Below are 25,391 nucleotides of genomic sequence, written 5' to 3' on the forward strand. Positions count from 1 at the left end.
CATCATCCAGCTCATTTTGGCGGGCTGCCTCAGCGCTACCTTCAGGCGATATCGATGTTGTTTGAGAACCAGTGTGCTCCCCGGACAGCTGATCTTTGCTTAGAGTCATGGCTGGTGTATATACGCTCTGTATTCAGCGGCGACCCAGTCGATCAGCAAAGGAGAAGAGAGAGAGAGAGAGGGATAGGAACCCGACGATTCCAGCGCTGCGAGACACTCGAGGTATGCCACATTTTGTCCCATGCAACATGCGAGGACTCTGTGTGACCATAACTACCACCGGACAGGGAAGATGCCGTTTGCACGGCGTAACCCTCTGGGCCAAAGTACACTCCTCGGTATTTTGTGCCCATGTTGACTTTGCCTGGCATTTTAACACTAAGGAAGAAGCAATGGGAAACGGGCCCCCTGCTCCAAAGGGGTAAAACTCCATGTCACTAGCGGACAAGGTCGCCGATAGTATCTGGAATAACCCAATTATAGGGCCAGTCCAAACTAGAATAACTAGTGAACTGTTCCTTGCGATCCAGTGTTCAATCAAACCACGCTTGTCAGATTGCTCAAAAGAGGAAAAGGTGAATCATTTAGCAAGGTAGGAAACAGAGGAGACGCAAGCAGGTTAAGAAGCCCGGCTCGACGGCCGCTTGACCATAAGATATCCTCCTCGGCCACCATCGTGTGTACGGTTGTATGAAGTGCAGGCAGGCTGTGGCGATGTCGTGAAGGGACGTGCTCAATTAACTAGTATTATTACATAAGCAGCTTATCTAACTAGTTATCACCAAGTCAAATGTCTCGCTCGTCTTTTCTCTCCAGTTCTAACTTCGCCTAACCATTAGATATGGATAGGAACAATTGTTTGGACGGCGATAACCCTTTAGAATGCAAATATTAGCGGCCGGTGGTACCGTTCTGGGATATATAACTCATCATTTCTCCGGTCAGCCTGGGTGCGGACCTATAAAGTAGTTATGGTTGGGCATGATGGGGGCCCGCCTCCTTCAAAGAAATTGAAAACATCCAGCAATGGATACCAGGCGAACTCTTCGGGTTCTGTTCGTCATGATCATGAAAGACTCCTGTCTTTGAACAGATCTATAACACCTCCGCTCTCTCGGAATCAACAGCCTCGGAAACCTGAGAGTCCTTCGGGACCAGGGCTGCCATCCAGACAGAAGATTATTCCATCACCAATCCAACTCACTCATATCCGTGATATCAGTGATTCAACGGGATATAATGAAGGCTGTATCAAGCTCCGGGACATTCTTGGAGATCCCATGATTAAGGAATGCTGGCAATTCAATTACCTTTTTGATGTGGACTATATCATGGGTCAATTTGACCGTGATGTGAAGGATCTTATCCAGCTGAAAATAATTCACGGATCTTGGAAGAAAGAAGCTCCAAATAGGATTGCCATCGATGTAAGTGGATGATGTGATCCATGCACCAGAGCCCGTATCTTACTCTGGGATAGGATGCATGTAAGCGATACCCAAACGCCGAGGCAGTTGTGGCATATATGCCTGAGCCCTTTGGAACCCATCATTCAAAAATGATGATTTTGATTCGACATGATAACCTAGCACAGTAAGGTGCATCCCAGTACTTAAACTGACAGTGTTGAAATACTAAAACAATGGTTCTTTTTTTTTGCAGGGTCATAATTCATACTGCAAACATGATACCGAGAGACTGGGGAAATATGACCCAAGCAGTTTGGAGATCCCCGTTGCTTCCTCTCTCGCAGTCCCAGGTGGATGATACCTGTGGGGTGTTTGGAAGCAGCGCCCGTTTCAAGCGAGACTTGCTTGCTTATTTGGAGGCGTATAACAATAAAACGATCAATATTCTCATTCGCCAGCTACGACGATATGATTTTGGAGCAGTGAAAGCCCTGCTAATTGCTAGTGTTCCTACAAGATTGCCGGTTAAGGAATTTGACTCCAACAGGAGGACCCTCTGGGGTTGGCCTGCACTGAAGGATGCCATTGGTTCCATTCCTATAGACCGCAGCTCATCCCAGGCGCAGAACCCCCATATCATCGTTCAGGTAAGTGAGTTCAACATAAACCACCTTTATTGTGCCTGTTTTCCCTGACACACATAGGTATCGTCCATAGCTACGCTTGGACAGACTGATAAGTGGCTGAGAGAAACATTTCTACGCTCACTGTGCCCTCAACCTGAAGTTAATCAGAGCCGTTCTACTTCCAATGTGAAGTTTTCCATAATCTTTCCTACGCCTGATGAAATAAGAAGATCATTAGATGGTTATGGTTCCGGGGGGTCTATTCATATGAAAATTCAAAGCCCCCCTCAGCAAAAGCAGCTGGCATATTTACGCCACTATTTGTGTCACTGGGCAGGGGACGCTGAAGATCCAAAGAACTCTGATCCTGCCACAAAATCCGACAGGGTACGGGAGGCTGGAAGGAGGAGAGCTGCGCCTCACATAAAAACTTACATCCGGTTTTCCGATTCAGACATGAACAGCATCGACTGGGCAATGATTACATCCGCTAACCTCTCGACCCAGGCATGGGGAGCTGGGGCTAATACCCAGGGGGAGGTGAGAATCTGCAGCTGGGAAGTAGGGGTGCTCATATGGCCGGACCTTTTCCGCGAGGAAAATATAGAGGAATGCAGTGACAGCTCATTAACCAACTATGTCAAGATGATCCCTTGCTTCAAGCGCAATGTCCCCTCTGAGAAGCCACTACAAACATCGGAGAACGACTCCACAAAAGTGACCTTGCATTCGGACGCCACGAATATGACAAGGGTTGGACTGCGCATGCCGTACGACCTTCCACTCATTCCGTATACCCCTCAAGAAGTTCCGTGGTGTGCCACAGCTGTCCACCGGGAGCCGGATTGGATGGGTCAGACCTGGGAAGAGAGCGATTAATTGCATACACGGCAATATAACCCCGCAAATTGCTCGAATGTGCATATTATACCCCTGCCGGCATTAACGTTAACTTCAATAAATATATGTAAGCTCAAACCTTTTAACAGGGGAAGTAAAGAGGGGGTTTGACAGCGCAGGTATGAAACGCTGAATTCTATTATTTGGATATGTCGGCTCTAGAGTATTTACGCAATGAGACATAGCAGGAATAGAGACGCAGATGAACACGAGAAGAAGACAAAGACAACGACGAAAATAAAGATAACCAGAGAATACCACCCCTACCGTTGATCTTTTTACACACGGCAGTCAACATGATATCATGTCCCATTTATGAATTTATGTACCCAGCGTTAATATCATTTTACATGCCCCATGTTCATGGCTCCTCTTGCCTCTGGACTCCTTTATGTATGCTTTATTCTTTTTCTATTGAGCACCAACAGATTCTGGTTGCTTGGACTCATCAAAGCCATACTTGGCCTTTAGTTTTTCGACAAGCTCAATGTATCGCTCTTGCGCTTGCTCTGGGGTAACTCCTTCTTCAACAACTGCCTTCCACTTGCCATACTTGTATTTCCCCTACCAAACGACATTAATATATTATCGCGAAGCATTGGGTTGATGGAGTAGGTACCTTCAAGTCGAACATTCCTGGAGCAGGAGCCTGGTCGAATGGAGGGTCTTGTTTTCCTTGCTTGAACAGGGCATAGAGCTAGTTATCGTGACGGCCGTGTTAGCCAGCTGTTATCTTTTGCAACTGTAGATGTTCATAGTTGGGGGATATAGCAACAAAAGGAGGTTGAGATATGGCATACAGTCAAGAGTTCATCATCACTTGGCTTAGCGAGGAGTTTTCGGCTGGCTTCAGCGGCGGCTAAGAATTCTGGTGAAGACATGGCTGTATCTGGACCTTCTGCTTTCTTTCTTTCTTTTTATTTCGGCGTGAATCCGGATTTTTCTCAGGTACGGCTGACTCGGCAGGAGAGCTATTCGATCAGAGGAGGGGAGGGGTCTTTTTCTGTCATTCGATAAACCCGCGTCAATTAGTTTACTAACTAGATAACTCGAGCTCGTTGTCGGGGACAGGCTAGCGGGGTAGTATTCTTCTCTCTCTATCGGCGACCTACTCACTTTTCTGTCCGGCGGTCTCGTTTCTCGCGTCTCTTCTTCTGTTATCCTTTTTTTCTGGCTGTGTTTTGTCTGGCGAGAGGAGGGGCTTTGCTTTTATATTTATAGTCCATGGATCACGGGGAAGCAAGTGGCCCTAGCGCAGGGTGGTGCTTAGGCGGAGTTACTCGGAGTTACCTCAGCGCACGGCGAAAGCGACGAGGGCTCAAGGTCACTGGAAGTACTCCGTGATAGCCCTCATTGCGTCATGGCTGCAGGGATAACGGTGGTGTCTGGGAACACGGTGGCCTTCAGGTCCAAGGGACGGGACAGAGGGGCCGTGGAAGCTCGCCAGCTTGCAGGAGAAGTGCAACGCCCGCCGTTTGGTTTCTTTTCTTTCTATCTTTCTACCTTTCTTTCCTTTTTCCCCCATATTTTTATTTTTCTCTCTTAATTTTACATTTATTCTCCCCTCTTTCAATACTTGTGGGAAAGTTATCACGGGCAAAGGAGGCACAGCCTGTTTGCCTTTAGCGAAATAGGTTTTAACGTCTTTTCGCCTATATTCCTCTTTCTATTAACTATAGCACAAGTTCTGATAATAAGCGCTAGCGCTGCTGACTAAGTTATTATTTTAGGCCGATCGCTTACATCATACTCGATGCCAGCTCGATCGTCCCAGTACATATCCCACGCAGGCTGATGTTTTGACCCTGAATTCAATGCGTTTCTTGCAAGACTGGCTTTCTGAAGTATAATCTAATATGTGGACAGACTGTGTACCGAATGTACCGAATTTCAAAAATGCGCTAAAAACCGACCGACTCCAACAAGTATGCAGGATGCAAGAAGTAACAAGCGATGGAGAGAACCACCACGTCTACAAAGGAAATAAAATAAAAGGCACAAAAAGCTAAGGAAGACCAACCATATGAAGGGAAAAAGGTGCAACGAAAGAGAACATAAATAGGCATAGGCATCGTTAAGATGTTAAGACGATAACTGGCTTACCAGTCAACGGCCCATCCGTTCTTCTCCAGAAAGTCTTCACAGGCCGCTTTGAGCGCATAATTGGGTCGGAGGTCGCTGGCGGTCATTGGCACACGAGTTATGGGGTCAACCTCGGACTGCTGTATATGTTTCAAGATGCTTGTTCTTTCGAAAGAGTGACCTGAAGGCGTAATAACTGGATCATGCATAACTTCAAAGGTAATGTTGTCGATCAGGTATTCTGGCATATGCTGCAGACAAGGGTTAGTTACTGGGAGCTATTAAAAAAACCCAAGGAAAAGGGGGAAAAAAGAAGGGATTTGAGGGAAGTGCTAGAGGAGTAACATACCCTTTCCTGGAGCTCCGAATCCACCGAGGCAAATGCTTCCCGCACATCATTCAACTTCTTCGCATATTCTTCCTCCAATAACTTCTTGTCTTCTTCGTATCCAACCTTGCCCATCTCTCCTTTCTCAAATGCGTTATGCAAGGCAGCAATTTCTGAATTCAAATCCGCCTCCATCAACATTTCTACCTGTTTCAGAGTCTCGTTACGTTCTCTGATACGAGATGTTTCCTTCGCTGCCCAAATACTCTGCTTTGCACGAAGTATGATCCTAGACAGGGGCTCGGAGTTGGGATTCTTGGTCTCAAGACTGATCTTGTATGCAGCGAGCGCGATTTCAAGCGCTTCAGCAGGTCGTTGTAGCGCCAACAGGGCCTGGGAAAGGTAATAATTCGACTTGACACCTGCGGCATTCTTGGGCCCGTAGAGGTCCGCGGCGATTCGTGAATCGTGTTCTGCTCCTTCCCATAGTCCCAGCTTTATTCGGACGAGCGCGCGGTTATTGAAGAAGGTCGGGTCATTGGAATTTTTCTGGATTCTATTGACGGGATCGTGAGCATTGATGCTTCGCCAGGCACTCCTGAAATGCTATCAATCAAGGGACTGTCATACGCTTGAGAGTATAACTCCTCTGCACCTTCATAATCCCCTTCCTTATACCGTTCATTGCCTCGAGCCTTTAGTTCATAAGCCATCGCTGATTACTCGGGGTATCCGGACTGCCTGTTTCCAAGTGTGAGGTGTATCAAAGAAACTGGCCAGGCTTCTCCAGACTCATAAATACTCAAGCTTCGTGTAGTTAATGTTAATGAAAGCGCTGCGCTAAAAGTAGGAAGATAACGTTCAATGATAACACGTGGATATACATAGTATTAGAATCGCTGGAGATAGAATAAGAAGAGTGATAAAGGACAGGCGAAAGAAAACAATGAAAGAGAGAGAGAGGCGCCAGGCTGTATTTGCGCAAACGGCGAAGCGCACATCGCTCCGCCCACCGCAGGCGTCTTTTCCTCTCCTGGACGCAGGAAGAAGCAGGTGGAAAAACTCGATTAGTCATACAGGCACAAAATTATCCCGATGCCGAGGCAGCAGAGCCCGCCGGAGATACGAACGAACGATGCATAACGCCGAGGAGGGAAGAAAAGAGAGAGCAACTACTAGATACAACCACTATATCATAAAGGCTAAATTTAAAGGATATAGAGTATGCAGAAATCATTAAGTCGTGTGGGGAAAAAGTCAGATGCACCTGGAGAGCTGCCAGCATTCACAAGGTGCTCAGTCCAACTCTGAACCATTGAGTGTCAGTAGCTCAGGACGTTCCCTAGTCAGGATTATCATTCGGCGCAGGCCGGAGTAAACGAGAAGATGGAGCTTTACCGCTTTCTTCCAGCTCATCCGTGGCTGACACTTTTGATAAGCCAGAGAGTCTCACAGGGAGATGTCCAGCTGCTGCCAACCAGTCTTTGGTCGAAGCATCATGCATGCTTCGACTCTCAGGGTACTCTGAGCTAGCTGCAATACGCCCAACGCTCGTATCATTCAAGAGCTTCTTCAGACGTGTAAAGGGGTGTCCATCGCTGACTGCCATAACAAGACTTGCAATGAGAAGCAGCAGCCAGGAAAAAAGGAAGAATATTGCGGGGATAGCGAATCGCAGGTCGTAGGTCACTTTACGCTCATAAGCCCTTACAGTTCGAGTAAATGGTCCATCTCCAGTTGCCCTCTTTTCTAATGACGCACTTCCTCTCATGTTAGTGCCGACAGTATTGCTGGCCATGATGTCGGTCCAGATTAGACGAAGAAGCTTCGATGCATCGTCGGCAGTCTTGGATAGATTACGCCATTTGTTCCCAAGACCAACATTGCTTGCTCCAGAATATGAGATATAGTCGTCACTAAAACGATCGAAAAAGTTGTTGAGTAACAACTTCCCCATAATCCCATATGGCATTGTCGCTCCCGCAAGGTTGTCCAGGGGCCCACTAAATGAAGATAATGTGAGGCTATAATAACTGAATGGCAGGTAAAACGAAGGGGCTCGAGTGAAGTTATAACCAGGAGTGCCTTTATATGAATTGTCAACGATACCCCAAAGCGGTCCTGTGAAGGCACCTTCGGAACCTGGATGCCACCAGTCTTCCAATGCCCAGAGCGGGTGGTCATCTGGGTTAGAATATTTCTTGTCTTCTATTTTCTTCACAGAAAGAGACTCCAATGAGGCCGTTCCATTCATTACGAAGGAGACAGTCTTCACTGATGATTTGACAGCACCAGCGCAGGTGTATATGGGTTTTCTCCATTTTGACCCAGCTTCTTTGAATAGTGGATTTCCCTCATCTACCCTCGATGCTGCTCCAAAAAAATGACCACACTCAACGTTATATTCATTTCTGATGGAAGCATCATTATATTGCCCTAGGCATCTGCCCTTCAGTTCGGAAAAGAGCCCAATGGAATACCAATAAAGATCGTCTTCAGCACTTTTAATGGTACGGTTGCCCACGGTCAGAGTTCCATTATTGTCGAACGACGCGCTTGGCAGGTTTAGCCAGGCACCATTCGGAGACAGAGACTGAATATCCAGGGTGACAAAATATGGCACGCTACCAGCAATAGGGTAATGCTTTCCGCGAGTAACGTTGAAGCCGTATCCCACTGCACTGGAATTCCCATCTGTGAGGTTATACGTAATACCAGCCAGGAAATTGTTAAGCCAAGCTGATCGATCCGCCCGAAGTTGAGGGTCCGGAGATGCATACGTGATGTTTGGCCAGCCTTCATAAGGATCTCCATGTCGCAGATTGGAAAACCCGCCTTCGTCTACGAGTTCTATTGAACGGATAGGCGGTGAAAAGGTTCCATTTCGAGTATCAGCCAGGGTAAGCTCGTAGGTGAGATTGGTATTGACACAGGATATTTCGGGCTCCACCCATAGAATATCTTCCTCCCATTCAGCGCCAAAAGGCATTCCTGACGGCACACTATGGTTCCGAAAACCAATACCGCCAGAGTGCATATCGGCAATCACGCCTTCAACTAAAGTTATATCGTCTCTTGAAATTAGGGACTCAAGAGATAGCAACTGCCCTCTAGGGTAAGGTTTGTGATCATCAAAGTATTCAGAAGTATACGGCAGCCAAAACCGGTATTGGATATCTAGTATCCCGGCTATGCTTGATTTCTTGGAGACGCTTGAGAACATTTCCGTAATGTTCTCAGGAATCCTCGTGGTGGCAGTAATATCAGGGTTTGCAGACCGGTTACCCTCGCCCTGGTTAATGACTGCTCCAGGAACAATGGCTCCGGGGCAATAAGCGCTGGTGATAATACAATCACGAGATAATGGCATATCAGGACGACCTATTGTGTTCTTGCCGAAGTTGGAGAGATCGGGTGCGTAGTGGAAGCTGACATCACGACTCTCTGCTGGGCGAATATGGTCACCAAGTCCCAAGGGCGTCACAACTCCAGATACAACACCAAGGAACGCAAGCCCAATATTGGTGTAGGCCAAGGTCGAAACACTCCAGTAAACATGTTTACCCGCAACAGAGTCCGTCCGAAGTATGCTCGGCCATAATGTTGAATGTAGCTGACGGGCTAGCACCGACCTGGCGCAGTTTTGTTAGGATATAGTAGGAGATGAAAGGCGTGGATGTGGTAGTAAACGCTGGATGGCTATTCAAAGCTTACCAGGATGCCGCAGATAGCTTATCGCTCAGACGGTGAATCAGCACGACAGCTAGAAGCAATGGGAACGTGACGGTAACTATGAGAGGCCAGTGGATTAGAGAACTACCCTGGAGGCGCAGGAGCGGTTAATCATACGAACAAAGTTTCCAAACGCTATCAGACCGGAAACCCGACCGACTGTTAGCGTCGTGATACTTTCCATATTGCACAAAGCCTTCCGGGGATCTTGAATCCCGCTCAGAACCCCCAGTTGTTTTTCGAAAGAGCCTCAAGAAAACCCATGAAAAACGAGGCTCTTTATGAGAAAAGTTGTCTCCTCCTATTTATTTATATCTCTCACGAGGCCTCGGTCCACCCGATGCCGATCGCGCTACTATTGGTCTTGGACCAGGAATCGAACCCGACGGCGATTTCATTTCAATTGGAGGTATCGATTTGTATTTCTGAAAACAAATATGTGCTCCAAATAAAAGAATATCTGGAGCCCACGTCACAAAATATCGCACTGAAATCTTGTCACAGCACAGAATCAACATATGGCGTGCTCCGTACTGGGTATGTAACCTGTTGCTATTGAGCTCAAAGCAAGTACAGTCTGAGGTTGCCTTTGAATTGATGGTTGAGGCCGAGGAAGCCTCGTATTGAGCCGCCTCGAAGGCCAGAAAAAGGAAGGAGGCTGAGATGTTGTTGCCCTTGCTGCATTTGGCTAGTCCGCACCAATTACATAATCTGTTTAGATAAGCATAATCATGATTACCTCATCGTTTCGGAAATTTATGGTTTTCACGTGATATAGATTTGATTATATAATAAGGGGAGGGCCAAGCCTTGAAAATCCCAAGCGAGTCCTTGCAGTAGTAGGTACTGCAGTTATTATCATCACCGTCAACTACACGGTCGTCTTTTCCATTATGACAACTTCTTGTTGGCCTTACCTGGCCGTCAACTGCCGGTTAAGGCCTTCCTACCCTTCAATACTCTACATCCCCGCTCATATTCGGTAGGGAATGTACGGACTATGCGCCATTCCTGAGAGAGACGATGGCGGCGGAGGATGGTCACAAAATCTTCGCTTAGCTGAGGCGCTGAGAAGTTTAGTTGCATATCTACTACCTATTTTTATAACAAGGACTTGGCTCTAGCTAGCTCTGAAGTCAGGGTCGAACAAGCTCAAGCCAGCCTAGGAGACGGGAGCTGGGAAGTTTAAATAACAGCTATCCTTTGGTTGGTTTGTTGCCGTGGCTCGTTGAGTCGGAGGCCGGCATGCGGAAACAAAAAGCCACCTCAGGGGAGCACCGCTGGCAAGGCTTGTGGTCTGGCTCTCTGGATAGCTGAGCTTTGGCTGGTGGAGGTGAATGGGCAGTTGTGTTGGGATGCGTATCCCAAGCCTAGCTGTACGGAGTAGCAACAAGCGAGTCCTGACTGAAATGTTCACAGTTTTGATATATGGGGCTCTTTGATCACGAATCGTTTAGCGAACTCCAACGACTCGACAGGGGGTAAGCAAACCGTAAGGTGAAGCGAGATATGCTACCTATATAGGGGTACAGGCGCCTGATATATATAAATAGCTATATATATGAGAGCTAGCCTGTCTAGCCTTCATTTTGCTCTCTATGTTCTCATGAGACAACCATTGGTGCGAGCAGGAGTTTCCTCTCTGCATGATTCGCGATGGTTTCTAGTTTTGTTGCTACCACCTTGGCTGTTGGTCACAATGCGGTCAAGTCGATACTCTTCCGAATCGCAGGTCTCTGCCTGCAAGTGGGCGTGTTCAAGTTCTTTGCTCTCATCGCATCAGTCAAAAATGCTTTCACAGCGTATCTGATGTTTACAGAAGACTATATTCAGAGAACACTCTTTGTATTTTCTCGGGGATTTACGCATCAAGCTGTCATCGTTTTCTCCTTTACTATCCTTTTACTCACTTCCGGGCTGTACGACACCTTACTCTGGGGTCTTGATTCACCTGGCTACATCCCCCTCAAACGAAATGTCACTGCTTCCACCCTTAAGGACCAACTGCTTAGGAGACCCGGGTATGTGGTGTTCTCCTCCACAAGACCAGAAGATTTCGATACGCTTGACCGTCATTTTGCAGATAGCATGAACGGGAATTTGTTTCAGTCACATCTTAATTTCTCATTGACCGGCAACGTCGACTTGGGTAAACCTGAGCCCGTACCTCCAACCCAAAAGTTCAATCTACAGAAGAACATCGGACCACGAATATGGCTGGACAGCGAAGGGTTCTCAGTTTCACCCGATACCTACGTCACCACCAGCTCGATATCCAATCTTGAGAGAAAGGAATACTATATTTGTCCTTGGGTTACAGTAACGGAGGGTGAATCTGCCTCGTGGGAATGTTCTTTTGACAATATCCATGCAGGTCAATTTGTCAGAACTCCGCTTGGTCAACCCGAAATCCACTGGGATGATGTTACAGACCAGAATTACCTATCTGAATATATGCGGCCGAATCGAGAGGATAACCCTTGGTCCTTCTTGGGTTCAGGAGGTGACACCGCCATGATGAAGCAAATGTTCACCGTCACCAAGGGCCGGAGAAGACATACCTTCCTAGAAAACGTGATGAAAGTATCGGCGGTGTATGATCACAACCAGCCCTTTCCGAGAGACTCTGTACATGATCTGGTCAAGCGGACCTGGTCTCTAGATCCAAGTCAATGGGATGATCCGTATATCACCAAAATTACTGAGAAGATCCGACACGGCGTATCGAACAACACTAGCTTCCAATTTGGCTCTGTTCAAAAGTCCGGGAATAACACCGTCCTTCAGTTCCACTACGAATATTTGAACCTAGTCGCAACGGAAAGCGTGGTTGTATTTTCACTATTCCGAATATCTTTGATCAATATCACCATCATTCGCTCGGAGACACTCCCTGAACCTGTGAAACCTCTGGAGGCTTGTGACCATTACTACCATAACCGAGCAACAGGTGGGAAGGTATATGGCACCTCATGCTATGAACAAGGGAGTTCAAACAAGACCGGAGCTCGATTCTTTGGTCAAATCGATAGCTCCTCTGTTCTCGTTATTGGCGGAACCCTTGGAGACGGCAGCACCAATGTTAGTTCTGTGGCACTCAATCAAAAGGGCTTTCAATGGGTCGCAAACAATACGGAGAAGCTGGACAACTTTGTGCTGTCAAGGGGCTACATAATGGCCATCGACCCAGGCCTGGTCACGTTGGAGACGAGCAGGGTGCAGGCAGCTATGTCACCCCTTCAAGTCCTTCTTGTTATCCTGCCTATAATCTTCTGTGCTGCTATTTGGGTCTGGCTATGGCTTCAAGTAGACCCTCATTACTCCAGTTCTCTTCTTGCCAATCTTTATGCGACAACGAATTTCGGGGACACGAATACTAGCGCTGATCCAGGGTATATACACACGATGCCTGACATCGGTTTGGTCAAGAAGGATGGACAGGTTCAGATGGCCACTTCAACGGGAGTTTTTATACATAACCATTCAGAACCTGTAGGAGACGTGGGTATAGAGCATCAGCAGACAGATCCTCGGGGGCACTATACCCCTATCCAGAATCCATGAATAATGGGCTCATAAAATGCAGTAGTGATACTCTATTTGGTACACTCTAATAACCTCTAATCTTGGTTAATTCCCAGTCCCTTCACTTCAGCCATAGTGTATGTAGTAAAAATATGCCGATAAGCAAGACCTAATGTGACATGAGATGCCTTATTCAAGGCTCTCCTCGACCTCTCGGACTACCTTCCGTACTCCTTCGATTTCATGGGCAAACCGACCCAGGAACATGCCATCGACAGCCTTCCCTAGCCCGCCTTGCGCCCAAAGCCCCGGCCCTGCACTGCCTCCATATATCACTCTGATCTCCCCTCTGCTCGAGCCGCCGCGCACCCTGTCGATGACGCTCCGTATCCCCTGAACCACGGCAGATATATGGTCGACGCCAGCTGGAACTGGCTGTCCAATTGCCCATACTGGCTCGTAGGCAAAGATACACGGCGCATCCTGCGGAATCGCATCAAGCACTGCTCTGACCTGAACCTCACACTCTTTTACCGCCACTCCAACAGCCTCTGACATCACAGGCCCAGGGACGGGTATTTCGCCCACACACACAAGTGGGACCATCCCCTGTGCGCTGACGGCTGCAGCTTTCCGCCCGACCTGTTCGTCTGTTTCCTTGAAGATTGCCCGGCGCTCTGCATGGCCCAATTCGACTATCGACACGTTCATCGAGCGTAGACTGGCGGGCGACACTTCCCCTGTATACGGGCCCGCAGCCTCCCAGAAGCAATCCTGGGCTCCGAGCAGGAAGGAAGGTGGTTGCGACAAGGGTCCCGGGACAGATTCCGCCGTCGACTGCTGCGCACCGGGCTGCTTGGTGGTGAACTCCTTGACCACCTCAGAGCATGGATAGACGGTCAGGAAGTCCGGGATGAGGGCGAGTAGGAGTTTTGATCTGTTTCTGGCGCAGACGATCTCGTTCCGTGGCTCGAGCAATTCTCGTAGGTATTCCAGCGTCCGCGAAGGGGTGAAATACATCTTTAACGAGATTATTAGGAGTGTCTTCGGGAGAGCTGGGTATGTCACCCCCGTTGTTGCTGGACCGGCCATGCTGCTGCCTCTGTCCTCGTTTCCTCAAAGAGTCCTCCCTTTTGCGCCGCCTAGGAGCCATCCGGGTTGCCCGGTCTATATACAGGTCTCATCCGCCTGCGGCAAAGCTGCCAGCTGCCATCGGCGTCGCTCCGGACTGCCTTATGACTACGGGACGCTGCCATTAGCTAGTGAAGCCCGAACAAGCTTTATCTGGAGGCGGTTTTACTGGATGCAGTATCCCGGTGGCCATCGATACAAAGGAACGTCGCCCTAAGTCTTCTTCTCACCCTCTAGCTGCGCTGGTGTCTTTGCCCGTCGCTTTTGCGAAGACGTTCCTCTCGCTGTCACTTGTCGCAGGTGGCTGAATCTCTTCCCGTCGGACAATGGTCTGAGCTACTTTAATATGACGGCCTGGGGGTTGACGTCGGGTTCCACGTCCTTGCCGCTGGCCAAATGGAAGCCTGCATCTGGGTGCCTATCAGAATCCCCTTTGCCTCCATAACCATTAATCGGCCCATCTGCGGTATTTGTCCGGTGGTACAGATTATATAACGGCCTGGGAGAGCGAGTAATTCTGCGTACGCCTTCCGATGTGCAGCGTCAAGGTGGAGATGGGATTGTCATCATAATCTCCATATCACTCCACTATCAGGGTGTAGTCGAGAGAACGGAGCCCAGGACGGCTATTTTTCCTTTTGGTTATGATGGAGACAAGCACCTATGACGGTCTGACCCGCGAGAGAGGTGACAGTCAAATGGTTCTCTAACACAGGTTGACCCGAGGGGATGTTACTTGCTGAGATATAAATACGGCCAACATCCCCCCTCTATTAGGCCATACTTCTTCCATACTTCATCCACTACTATATATACAAATCACCTACAAATCAAGAAGAGACATACCCCCCCCCCCCTCCGAAAGCGAATACCTGACGCAAAAACAACCTATCATTCCGAAAAGATGGCTGCCTCTCTCCCACCTCTCCGCATCGCCATGTGCTGCGATGATGCCGGCCACTCCTACAAGGAAGCTCTTAAATCCCATCTCGAGAAGAACCCTCTCGTTTCTTGCGTAGTGGACGTCGGTGTCCCATCTCCCTCTGACAAGCGAGCATACCCTCACGTCGCCGTCGAGGCTGCCTCCTTGATCAAGGAAGGAAAAGTCGACCGTGCCCTTATGATTTGCGGCACTGGCCTCGGAGTTGCTATTGCTGCCAACAAGGTGGCTGGCATCAGAGCCGTCACTGCCCACGACCCCTTCAGCGTCGAGAGATCCGTCCTCAGCAACAACGCCCAGGTTCTCTGCATGGGCCAGCGGGTCATCGGTATCGAGCTGGCTAAGAAGCTGGCTGCCGACTGGTTGAACTACAGATTCGACGAAACCAGCGCTAGCGCAGAGAAGGTCAAGGCCATTGGGGAGTACGAGGCCAAGTTTGGAGAATCAAAATAAAATGGACTGGATGTCATGACTTTCTTCTTCGGCTCTTTTTTGGGATAGACATTGGGATATACATGTTTTGCTTATGCTTTGCCCTGCCTTCATGTCGTGTTAAATTAGCCTGTAGCGCCTGGGGCGCAAGCAACAAAAGCAAGCTTGATTAGGTTTGCTGTCCACAAAAATGTATATACCACCTGCATGTGAACATCACTTCCTCCTTCACCCTATCTTGATTCCTCTGATGGTTAGATGTCTTTGCAAGGTTGTTTTAGAAGTCCAAGGGACCCATGGCTCAGTTGGATTACGTAATATTTAGCCCTGTTTTAGTGGTCCACCAACCATGACACCTTCACCTCGCTCGTTAGTTACAAGACGACCAAGCGGAACCAAAGGGATCTCTCTCTGCTTTGCTGATGAAGTTATAGCGAGCTCGCAGCCTCCCTTGCAGCCAGCATGATTATAAAACAGCTCCGCCTTGGCTCAATGCCAATGGCCGGATTCCGCGCTTCAGCAACCTGCCCCTTCTCACGATCCCACGTAATACGGAGCCAGTCCCTGCCGCGAACTCATCTCCTACGTTCGAGCTCTAGAAATGCATCTACTGCTGCAAGTGAATCCACGGCGAACACCGTGATAAATGCCCCACCACGGCCCAGACGAAAATCCAGAGGTATTGTTTGGACTACACTCATGGTGCTTGGGTTGGGCTGCGGATATATCTACATTACAGACACACGAGCTGGGGTACACCAATGGCTAGTACCACCTATGCTGCGATGGATATATCCAGACGCCGAAGACGCTCACCATTTTGGAGTGGACATGCTCAAATCACTGTACCGATATGGCCTGCATCCGCGTGAAAGGGGGAATCCTGATGGAGATGGCAAATTGGTGACCAAGGTTAGACCAAGCAGAGGCATCGCAGGACTCTTATCCGGCTATTGAATCACGCCTTCCTCCTGATGCTAATAATACGTTGATACAGGTCTTTGGATATACGCTGTGCAATCCAATTGGTATTTCTGGTGGTCTTGATAAGGATGCGGAAATTCCATCTCAGCTATTCGAGCTTGGGCCTGCGATCGTCGAGGTTGGAGGGACCACGCCTCTTCCACAGGCAGGAAACCCGAGACCGAGAGTATTCCGTATACCGTCACAAAATGCGCTAATTAATCGATATGGACTCAACTCAAAGGGAGCGGATAACATGGCCCTACTTCTCCGACAGAGAGTTCGCGATTTTGCCTACTCCGCGGGTTTCGGTCTAGGTGATGTTGCTGAACAACGGGTCCTAGATGGAGAGGCTGGTGTGCCCCCAGGAAGTCTGACAGAGGGCAAGCTTCTCGCTGTGCAGGTAGCCAAGAACAAAACCACCCCGGATGGTGACATTGAGGCCATCAAGAGGGATTATGTCTACTGCGTCGATCGTTTGGCAAAATACGCTGATATACTGGTTGTTAACGTCTCTAGCCCAAATACCCCTGGACTACGGGATCTACAACGAGTTGAGCCTCTTACAAAGATATTGACGGGTGTCGTTCACGCGGCAAAGCGAACTGATCGGCAGACTAAGCCATTTGTAATGGTCAAAGTCAGCCCGGATGAGAACTCGGAAGAACAGATCAATGGTATCTGTGATGCTGTGACCAAAGCCGGTGTCGATGGTGTTATTGTTGGAAATACTACAAACCGTCGACCCGAGGCTATACCTAAGGGCTACACCATGTCTAACGCAGAGCAAAACACCCTTCTCCAAACAGGTGGGTTTTCTGGGCCCCACCTAGTCGACAATACAGTGGCATTGGTTGCCAAATACCGTGCCGAACTCGACCAGCGTGCCACCCCTGTAGGCCCGGCTGTGGACGAAGAGAGTATACCAGCCACCGATATTGTGGCTAACCCGCCTCGAAAAGTCATATTTGCTTCCGGCGGCATCACAAACGGTGCGCAGGCACTTGCGGCAATCAATGCCGGCGCTGATGTTGCCATGCTTTATACCGGTTTGGTGTATGGCGGAAGTGGGACGATAACTAGGATGAAGGAGGAAATGCGAGCGGCTATAAAATCCAACTAGGGGCCGCACTTTAATAGACTGTCGGTCACTGGTTTGTCCGGCATAACTATTAGCCACATGGAGATGGTTTGCTCAGCCTAGCCTTGTACACATATTTTGTATTGTACACTCAAGAGTCAAAAGAATGAAAAACAAGCCTTCCGTCGTAGTCAATTGCTTATTGCATGCATAATTTAAAATATATATATATATATAACTAGGCACTGGTAGGAGGTAAGATTGAATAGCGTCAAAATAAATGATTATTGGGAGGACAGGAATTTATCGGCAGGAGCAATTAAATCAAACTCGATAGCTGATCCGCGTCAGATATCGAGATCTGCTAATCCTTCTCCCTCAACATACGCAAGGCCATAGCATTCTCTCCTCACAGCGTCCAAAACCTCCCTATCTCCATTTGTTAACCTTTTCAGATATTCCTCTAGGATATAGATATTATCCGTCCACATCTGTGCTTCTTGCTTCCATCTTGCAATATCTGTCTCCTTTTGCGCAATTGAGCTCGGACCATCCCCTTCAGACCGTTGCTTGATGCTGCTCTCCAGACACGCGATTTCAGTTTCAAGCTGGTCCTTCTTCTTCATCAACGCTATTCTTTCCCTCTCATTATCTTCCCGACTCCCATTACGGTTATTTGCGTCCTCTAGGCGTTGTTCTTCCTTGAGTGCCATAATCTTGCTTTCCAGGTCCCCTGTTGACTTCAGCAATTTCTCTACCTCCTTATCCAAGGTGTCTATTGTTTTCTCGCGAGCTTTCTTCTCTTCACCGCCCCATGCCCAGTACCAATTCCCACTGCCAATCTTTTCGACGTGGAGTTGGCCTTCGTCACTCAATGCTTGGATATGCTCCTTGACCTGCATACCGTTGATTGATGCAACTGGCGGGAGTGTTTTTTCCAAGTCCTTGAGGGTGTGGCATGTTCGTGATGCTTGAAGGTAAGCCAGGATACGGCGTTGCTTCTCTGCGGCTGATACTCCAGCCTTTGGTGCCTAGTGGCATTATTTGGTTAGTATATTACTGTTAACCCGCCCCTGTAAATTATAGTACAATAAAAATAAAGAAACGCTTAACAGGCAATACTAACCATGTCAAGCAAGTAAATAAGTTGATAGAAGCGCCGAAAACCTAATTATAGCAAAGATGAAGGGCATGCGATTCACTGAGTGTTGGCGTAGTAGAGATGATGTATTTGAGGTTGAACGCAGGAGACTTGATGTTCAATTAAACTTGGTTCTTTCTCAACCACTATTCCCCATTGGGACAACAATATCTAGCTTTCCTCCATTTTCCTTGCAAAACGGCTTGCAATGGCGTTATTTTTCTTCTTGCTGGTGATATCAGGTACTGTAGATAATTTTTCAACACAAAGCAGATGTAAACTATCATGGTATTTTGTGGTTCACCTCGCGGGATCGTCGTGAGAGAAAGCTCAAAGGTTTTGGTATCTAACGGGGTATTGACCCTAACGCAGAATGCGACCCTCCTCAGCTCGATATATTTCCTCACTCAATAGAAGTAGCTGTGCGGATATAAATGCATAGGTTATCCAAGCCCTTCTGGACCTATACAAAGCACAGGTGATCGACGCTTCAAGGACTTTCCTACGGGTGTTAAGGGCCTATAAACCAACTTGCACAGAATGGAGATACCTGTGACATCCAGGAACATCTTGCCATAAGTCATGGAGAGGAGGGTCAGAGAAAGATGGCCTTCCTAAACACCAATGAGACATCATCTGCAAGCCTAACCAATGGCAAATACACCCAAGCCTGGTGTCATTTATCAGAGCAAGTTGATGCGATGCGTGGTGGTCAAGTAGCCGGTTTCTCTGACGCCGCTCGCATGGTCGACAAGCTACTTAACCGCCGGCGCTTTTTGCTCTTTCGCTGACGTGACAAAGTTGTAGCATCATCAAAACCCCCGCTACTATATCCATCGATTCGAGACCGCGTACTGAATGCGGAAACCGACGTTTCACGGGATCTGACAACCGGTGCTTCCGCCACCCACCCAGGATCACTGGGTACTGCACCCTCTACCAAGGCCATATCTCCTGTTTCTTCAAGAGCCTCTACGGCAGTCTCCTCCAGCAAGAAACCCAGCGCGATCAAAGCGGTTTCGTCCATACTACGCCATGCTGACTGGCCACGATCGACCGTTTTATTTGCGTACAGATCTGAAGTATATGCATGAATAGCCTTGAGCAGGTCAGAATCTGGCAAGGGCTGGTCTTCGGGTATATCTTCGTTGGCAAAATAGAAATCATTTTCCATATACCTTACGGGGGCATTTTGCTTCCGAAATAGGACTTCTTCGGGAGTGACAGCTGGGAATATTCGTGTCGAGGTTATACCGTGATAGTCATTAGCTAGAGTCGAAGACTTATTAGAAGATTTATCGGTTGCGATGCGACCTTTCCACAAAGCTGTTAACTGGGCTGAAAGTAAGTGTTTTTGATCGTTTAGGTTGCTAACCTGCAACAGCATCATAAACATTCGCATGTCGGTACTTTGCTCCCCTCCTGGCACTAGCATCTATGGGCCCAAGTCTGGCAGACTTCTCATCTATATCTCTATCCATCGTGGTCGTGCTTTTTATAACGGCATCCTCATCGTCCTCCACGGCAAAATAAAATAAACGCTTAGTCATCCTCTGCTTGTGCTTTCGGTCTTGGCAAATATTCATTGTCAGCGATTGAGCCGCATTGGAAACACACATCAACGCCAGATTAGAGACGACGACGACGAACCTGACGAAGCTGATCTACTCAGATGAATGAATTCGTATATCCTCAATAGATCTCAAGGATCTATTCACCCTTTTCAATTCCACTTTGCGCAATGCACTCGTCTTGTCCATGGCCTCGCCGCTGCTCCAGGCATCCGCTTCTCCGCAGGCAAGCAGCATAAATCCCAGCCGGGAGCTGCGGATATAGCCGAAGGGACCCCCGATATACGCCATTCAGATTTTGATTTTGAAGATATTTGGGCACATAAAGCCGGAGTTAATGTTTTGGCAATAGATCAATATGAAAAGCGGTAGTATGTTTCGCCACGATATCCCAAAGTAGCCTTTGAACCCATCAGCACTGAGAAGCTACAAGTGGCTAAGAGAATCAACCTTAGTATGGTTTCGGGCGGCGCAGATACCTCTATTCATTTATGGGATTTAGAAGGCCGAGGCACGGAACTTAATTACCTTCATCAACCAGTTGCTTCTGTCTCAAAGTACGTTCTGCCCGGTTTCCAAACTAAACTTATCGACTGTCACTCACGACAATTATATAAAAGACAAACAAATGCATCAACTCATACCCATGCACTGACGTCTCTCTCGATATACCCATTCGATCCTACACCATCAACCATACTGAGTACTTCACATGACGCTACGTTGAAACTATCAAGCCTCGGGGAATCGGATATCGTTCCGGTGCATACATTCAATCTTCATTCAACGCCGTATTCTCATTCGTTGTCAGCACACCAGGCATCTCACTTACTTATTGCAGTTGGTACATCAGAGAATGCTATACGGCTATTAGATCTTCGTTCAGGGTTATCAACCCACGCCCTCCCAGCCCATACTGGAGCTGTTATTTCCGTCCAATGGGCACCGCATAACCCTCATTTAATTGCCTCAGGCTCGAAAGACAACCGAGTCATCATTTTTGATGTCAGAAGGGGTGGGCGTAATTCGGCAATCGCTTCCTTTGACATGGACGACTCAATGGGTATCCTGTCGCTTGAAAGCCCCGCTAGCCAGCAAACCAGTCAGAGTGGAAAACTATTCAGTACTAGCTCCCGCGCCCATAACGGTACGGTAACCGGGGTTCGATGGACATCAAATGGCAGTCATTTATTAAGTGCAGGTCAGGACTCACGCATTCGGGTTTGGGACGCTTCCACTGGTGCGAACACCCTTATCCATTTTGGGCCTCGCATAAGGAATAGTGCTTCTCTGCACCTTGCTGAACGAGCCCCTCTTGTTCTGCCTGAAAATAACAGTGTTGTGACCCTCTCACAAGGTCACGGAGCGGTTCTCTGGCCAAATTATAACGACCAAGACGACAGAGGCGAAATCTTCATGTTTGAAATTCACGATGGCACCCAAATCAAACACCTACGCGTACCAGGATTAATATCCAGAGAAAAACCACGTGGAAGACCAACGGCTCTGAGTGCTGCGAGAATTAACGCCCTTGCTTGGCGGGGTAACGGAGCGTCTGGTGAAGGGATGGAGATGTTTTCGGCTCATGGAGATGGTACAATCAGATCATGGACCTCTCGAACAGAAGAAGACGAAGAGTTTGAAGCAGAGGCTGTAAACAATGAGCAAGAAGAGAAGAAGAGGAAAAGGGATATACTTGATGAAGTATACCGTGGTCTTATGCAACCGGGTGTCACCTTCACCTAAGGAAGACGACTCATGTCGTTCTGGAATAGATAATAACGGTAGCCAAAGGAAATGCGGAAAAAAAAAAATACTATAATTATGATCGACGCAGGGATCGAACCTGCGATTTTCCGCGCAACTTTATATGTAAGGCGGACGCCTTAACCACTGGGCCAGTCGATCCACATAATGGCAAAAACTTACTATCTATAAATAAGCCGATGTCATAACGCTTAGTAAGACACAACCCCCTGGCTTATCTTATCCCCCTACATTCGGTAGGGGGTGGTTGGTCTTGGAACTCTAGGTTACCGAGTTGTGAGATACTACACATAGTTGATCCATCATGAAACAGAGCTACCATGGTATTAGGGCTTAAATATCAAGTAGCGGGAAATAACCAGTTATACAGGAGCCTTTAGATCTGCGTGGTCAAAGTGTTAAGTAGTTAATATAGTGAACAGTAAGATAGCGTTGTCCTATTTAGAGCTCTGGAACAAGATTTCCGAAGGGCCTTTTCATTTCATGATGTTTTTGTTGTTATTTATTTGCCAGTGAAGGCTTTAGCTAACTAATGTTGAAGCTAAATATAAGGAAGCTAACTCTTTCGAGTGTCCTTCATCCCTACAGATATTCCAAACTCACATATATCTATCCCAGTGACCAAACAATGCAGAAAGGTATCCTAGCTTAAATATACATAAAGTAAAAGGTTCAGTAAGCATGAAGCAGGTGTTGCAAGGCAAAAGCAATAGAGATGGTGTTCCTCACCCCCTTCTCCATGAAATGCTGCAACAACGCAGAGCATGAAAGGGGGAAATTACTCGGCCCCCCAATAATATAAATGGCCCTTGCAGATCGAAAATGGCCCCCAAACTTATGCAAGCTGAAGCTCAGCCACCAATAGACCTGAAAGTGTTTCAAACGCTAAAATGTCTCCAGGCTGGCGCTGATTTGTGAAGGGGCAAGGTGCGTTTTGTGTAAAGCTAAAAAGGGGGTATATTGAATAAATATTATGTATATAGAAGGATTCATCATAATGCCTTCCGTTGAATAAAAATGTCGCCAACCCAGGTCCACTGGGTAGTTTAATGCTGCTGTAGTGATCGTAAAAGGAGTGCCGGCCCCCCGGCCTTAGTGATAGTATCAAACTAATCACAAGGCTGATAAATTGATAATTATCGTAAGACATCGCCTCGTCTTCAGTGTAACTTGAACAAATCCAGGAAAAGTAAAAATTAGATCAGGAGGAAATCCCAGCCGTTTTGTTGCATGACATCTCGCCAGCGGACAATACTGTTAGTTATCAGCGGAAGCTCCCCATTAGATCGCTGGGAAAATGCTGTTGGTTGTTCTGCCTCCATGAGAGCTTTCTCGTCTGCAAGGCGCCAGACTTCCTGAAGCACGCATATCATGCGGCCAAAGCTTCCTAGCTCGGCCTGCTGACCCATTTGCTCTATTCGTTTGCTGAGTGTCTCGCGGAATGTACTTCCAGGAGTCGCAAGGGAGCCGCAAATGAGTAGTGGCCAGACAAGGGAGGTATCAAATCCTTCTGGCCCACTAGGAATAAGGTCAAGCAGTTCCGCAGCATGTGAGATCAGGCTAACGGTGCCTGGCTGGTCGCGCTTGGATCCAGGAACAAGACTGCAAAGATAGACACGCGCGGCCACTCTGAATAGGGCAGTGATGTTTTTAGAAAGCTGCTGTGGTAGCAGAGCCCCGTTCTCTGAGAATGGCTTGACGAGCGATCCCGCCGGTGGTTCAGTATGGTCAAGCTGTTGAGCAAGGTTTGTGACATGGCCACAAAGGCTGGCATGGTCAGTTCGGCCCTCGATACACAGAGCATCGAGACACGAAATTTCTGCAATCAGGTACATGACTCGGTCTTCGCAACCCATTAGTTCACAAAGCCCGGCGCTTGATCCACCAAAAAGTTTTGTTCTGTATGTATGTGCGAACTGTGGCATCTGGCCGAGCATTGTTGATCCCAAGATGTCGATCCAGGCAGCTAGGCTCATGCTGAAGGGCGGATGAACAGCGCCATGGTCGGATTCTAGAAGGCGGTGGGGAAGGTCCAGTTTGTGGATCAAGCCCGTGGCTGCTTGGAAATGTTGGTGCCACGGAACATCGGGGAGAGTGTCGTTTGCACGACCAACAGCGCATTGGAAGAATGCCATACTGAGAGTTGCCTCGAGAATTTGAAGATGATCGGTATCCTGGTTCAGGGACGAGCAAAGCTCAGAAACAGCCTGGAAGCGGTGCTTTAGGATATCATTGTCGATGAAGTCGCTGGTGACATGCTGTGTTGACTTTAAATGAACAGCAGCGATGCTTAGGCAGCAGTGCAGATAGCACTTATTCGACTCGATGGCAGGTAGAATAACATCGGCGAAAACACCTCCTCGTTTTCTGGTTTCCAGAATGGGGAATATTTTGCTAGATAGATGCTCAAAGAAATGATCCAGTAGATGGCGGTCGGAATCGTCAACCTGGATCGAAGGAACACCCACGGGTATGTGAGAAAACTCAAGGCAGCTATGCTCTGGGAGAACCTTGGAATCGAACACATCATTTCGCGCCCAGTCATCCTCAGCAAATGAAGGTAGCATGGCATGGGCAAGAGGAGGCTGAAAAGTATTGAAAGTAGACGTTGACGAGTCCCGTCGAGTTGGGATATCATTGATGAATAGCTCGCTCTCTGTTTTGACATCTACCTCGTACGGCGTTGGAGCAGACCAGAATCCGTTAGAATCCAGATGTGATGGCTGGTCTTGAGCATATGGATCATAAAATTCCTGGATGTGAACATGGCTAGGCTCTCCTTCAGCGCAGTAGGGGGGCTCTAGAGAAGGGTCTCGAGTTTGCGAAGAGGTATCTGGGTACGCCTCAGGGGTTGGGGCTGAATGAGAAAGTTCGGGAGGACTGTATGTGCAGCATGTTTGACGAGGACATGAAACTGTCTTTTCGTTCATCTTGGTGCTCTTGATGAGATCCTTGATGTACTCCTTTTGCGACTTTCTCTGTTCATTGTTTCCCCACCACATTGGCCGTTCATATTCACATCGGAGCTTGAGATTTTTGCAAGCACGACAGGCAGGATGGCCTTCGTCGCACTTCTTGCGTCGCAGGCGGCATGTAAAACATCCTGTGTTAACTGTTAGTATGTGGGCACCCAGTAGGACCTACGCTGGGAGTAAGCAGGAAGGGATATCTACATACCAGAACGAGATCTTTTATGTAGCTTCTCCGCCTTCTTGATACCAGGATTCCCCTGTGTTGACGAGCTAGACGACGACTTTCCTGTAGGCTTGCGGGACTTTTTGGATTTGGAAACCGGCTTGACAAGTTCTATAGAGCTGGCCATACCCGGAGAAGAGGCGGGCGATTTGGGAGAGGGGGCGATAGTAGCGAAAGACATTTTGAACCGGCAACAGTAAGCTTTTTAAAGAGTAGAAACAGTTGCAACGAGAAAGAAAAACAGATGGATCCGTCCAAGGTAAATAAGGTCGAGGATGTGCCACTGAAGGGAGTATTAGATAACCTCTTAACCTGGCCAGCAGGAGATTTATCGAAAAAAAGAGTGTGATAGCGACAGCGGACAGGTATGAAGCCCTGAACAAAAGAGGGAACCAAAAAAAAAGGGGATTAATTATGTTCTTTAAAAGATTATGCTGCGGGCAAGGTATTAGTTTAATAATTGATATCAAAGCTGCGCTAACCAACCAGGTTGGACTGTTTCTATTTTTGAATACATTAATAGAAATCCGCCGCGAGAAGATCAAAAACTCAAAAACGAGAGCAAAGA

At 47.9% G+C, this 25,391-nt stretch overlaps 12 protein-coding genes and 1 non-coding gene across 13 annotated transcripts; 5 read left to right on the top strand and 8 right to left on the bottom strand.

Moving 5' to 3' along the window:
* Positions 1 to 971: 971 nt before the first annotated feature.
* ARB_01418 (uncharacterized protein) lies at positions 972 to 2,914 on the top strand (the record flags this gene model as incomplete). Its single annotated transcript, XM_003012413.1, has 4 exons — positions 972 to 1,427; positions 1,481 to 1,593; positions 1,663 to 2,056; positions 2,114 to 2,914. The coding sequence occupies 4 exons, from the start codon at positions 972 to 974 to the stop codon at positions 2,912 to 2,914; spliced, it is 1,764 nt and encodes a 587-aa protein (XP_003012459.1).
* Positions 2,915 to 3,346: 432 nt separating this feature from the next.
* ARB_01419 (Acyl CoA binding protein family protein) lies at positions 3,347 to 3,816 on the bottom strand (the record flags this gene model as incomplete). Its single annotated transcript, XM_003012414.1, has 3 exons — positions 3,347 to 3,499; positions 3,555 to 3,632; positions 3,736 to 3,816. 3 exons carry the CDS (start codon positions 3,814 to 3,816, stop codon positions 3,347 to 3,349), a joined length of 312 nt encoding a protein of 103 aa, XP_003012460.1.
* A 1,218-nt stretch (positions 3,817 to 5,034) lies between these two features.
* Positions 5,035 to 6,058, bottom strand: ARB_01420 (uncharacterized protein; the record flags this gene model as incomplete). Its single annotated transcript, XM_003012415.1, has 3 exons — positions 5,035 to 5,295; positions 5,367 to 5,901; positions 5,976 to 6,058. 3 exons carry the CDS (start codon positions 6,056 to 6,058, stop codon positions 5,035 to 5,037), a joined length of 879 nt encoding a protein of 292 aa, XP_003012461.1.
* A 629-nt stretch (positions 6,059 to 6,687) lies between these two features.
* ARB_01421 (uncharacterized protein) lies at positions 6,688 to 8,715 on the bottom strand (the record flags this gene model as incomplete). The annotated part of the gene is made up of 1 exon (XM_003012416.1): positions 6,688 to 8,715. The coding sequence occupies one exon, from the start codon at positions 8,713 to 8,715 to the stop codon at positions 6,688 to 6,690; it is 2,028 nt and encodes a 675-aa protein (XP_003012462.1).
* Positions 8,716 to 10,733: 2,018 nt separating this feature from the next.
* Positions 10,734 to 12,641, top strand: ARB_01422 (uncharacterized protein; the record flags this gene model as incomplete). Its single annotated transcript, XM_003012417.1, has 1 exon — positions 10,734 to 12,641. The coding sequence occupies one exon, from the start codon at positions 10,734 to 10,736 to the stop codon at positions 12,639 to 12,641; it is 1,908 nt and encodes a 635-aa protein (XP_003012463.1).
* Positions 12,642 to 12,791: 150 nt separating this feature from the next.
* Positions 12,792 to 13,694, bottom strand: ARB_01423 (uncharacterized protein; the record flags this gene model as incomplete). Its single annotated transcript, XM_003012418.1, has 1 exon — positions 12,792 to 13,694. One exon carries the CDS (start codon positions 13,692 to 13,694, stop codon positions 12,792 to 12,794), a length of 903 nt encoding a protein of 300 aa, XP_003012464.1.
* Positions 13,695 to 14,637: 943 nt separating this feature from the next.
* On the top strand, positions 14,638 to 15,126 carry ARB_01424 (uncharacterized protein; the record flags this gene model as incomplete). The annotated part of the gene is made up of 1 exon (XM_003012419.1): positions 14,638 to 15,126. One exon carries the CDS (start codon positions 14,638 to 14,640, stop codon positions 15,124 to 15,126), a length of 489 nt encoding a protein of 162 aa, XP_003012465.1.
* Positions 15,127 to 15,567: 441 nt separating this feature from the next.
* ARB_01425 (uncharacterized protein) lies at positions 15,568 to 17,191 on the top strand (the record flags this gene model as incomplete). The annotated part of the gene is made up of 2 exons (XM_003012420.1): positions 15,568 to 16,017; positions 16,103 to 17,191. 2 exons carry the CDS (start codon positions 15,568 to 15,570, stop codon positions 17,189 to 17,191), a joined length of 1,539 nt encoding a protein of 512 aa, XP_003012466.1.
* Positions 17,192 to 17,496: 305 nt separating this feature from the next.
* Positions 17,497 to 18,278, bottom strand: ARB_01426 (GAJ protein, putative; the record flags this gene model as incomplete). The annotated part of the gene is made up of 2 exons (XM_003012421.1): positions 17,497 to 18,180; positions 18,276 to 18,278. The coding sequence occupies 2 exons, from the start codon at positions 18,276 to 18,278 to the stop codon at positions 17,497 to 17,499; spliced, it is 687 nt and encodes a 228-aa protein (XP_003012467.1).
* Positions 18,279 to 19,002: 724 nt separating this feature from the next.
* ARB_01427 (uncharacterized protein) lies at positions 19,003 to 19,840 on the bottom strand (the record flags this gene model as incomplete). The annotated part of the gene is made up of 2 exons (XM_003012422.1): positions 19,003 to 19,616; positions 19,666 to 19,840. 2 exons carry the CDS (start codon positions 19,838 to 19,840, stop codon positions 19,003 to 19,005), a joined length of 789 nt encoding a protein of 262 aa, XP_003012468.1.
* Positions 19,841 to 19,966: 126 nt separating this feature from the next.
* ARB_01428 (uncharacterized protein) lies at positions 19,967 to 21,607 on the top strand (the record flags this gene model as incomplete). The annotated part of the gene is made up of 2 exons (XM_003012423.1): positions 19,967 to 20,232; positions 20,278 to 21,607. The coding sequence occupies 2 exons, from the start codon at positions 19,967 to 19,969 to the stop codon at positions 21,605 to 21,607; spliced, it is 1,596 nt and encodes a 531-aa protein (XP_003012469.1).
* Positions 21,608 to 21,686: 79 nt separating this feature from the next.
* On the bottom strand, positions 21,687 to 21,769 carry ARB_01429. The gene has a single exon. It is a non-coding gene; the product is annotated as a tRNA-Val (tRNA).
* A 1,055-nt stretch (positions 21,770 to 22,824) lies between these two features.
* Positions 22,825 to 25,004, bottom strand: ARB_01430 (C6 transcription factor RosA; the record flags this gene model as incomplete). The annotated part of the gene is made up of 2 exons (XM_003012424.1): positions 22,825 to 24,740; positions 24,806 to 25,004. The coding sequence occupies 2 exons, from the start codon at positions 25,002 to 25,004 to the stop codon at positions 22,825 to 22,827; spliced, it is 2,115 nt and encodes a 704-aa protein (XP_003012470.1).
* Positions 25,005 to 25,391: the final 387 nt, after the last annotated feature.

Source organism: Trichophyton benhamiae (assembly GCF_000151125.1).
Source record: "Trichophyton benhamiae CBS 112371 chromosome Unknown Abenha-G-c-208f01.r1, whole genome shotgun sequence".
NCBI lineage: Eukaryota > Fungi > Ascomycota > Eurotiomycetes > Onygenales > Arthrodermataceae > Trichophyton > Trichophyton benhamiae.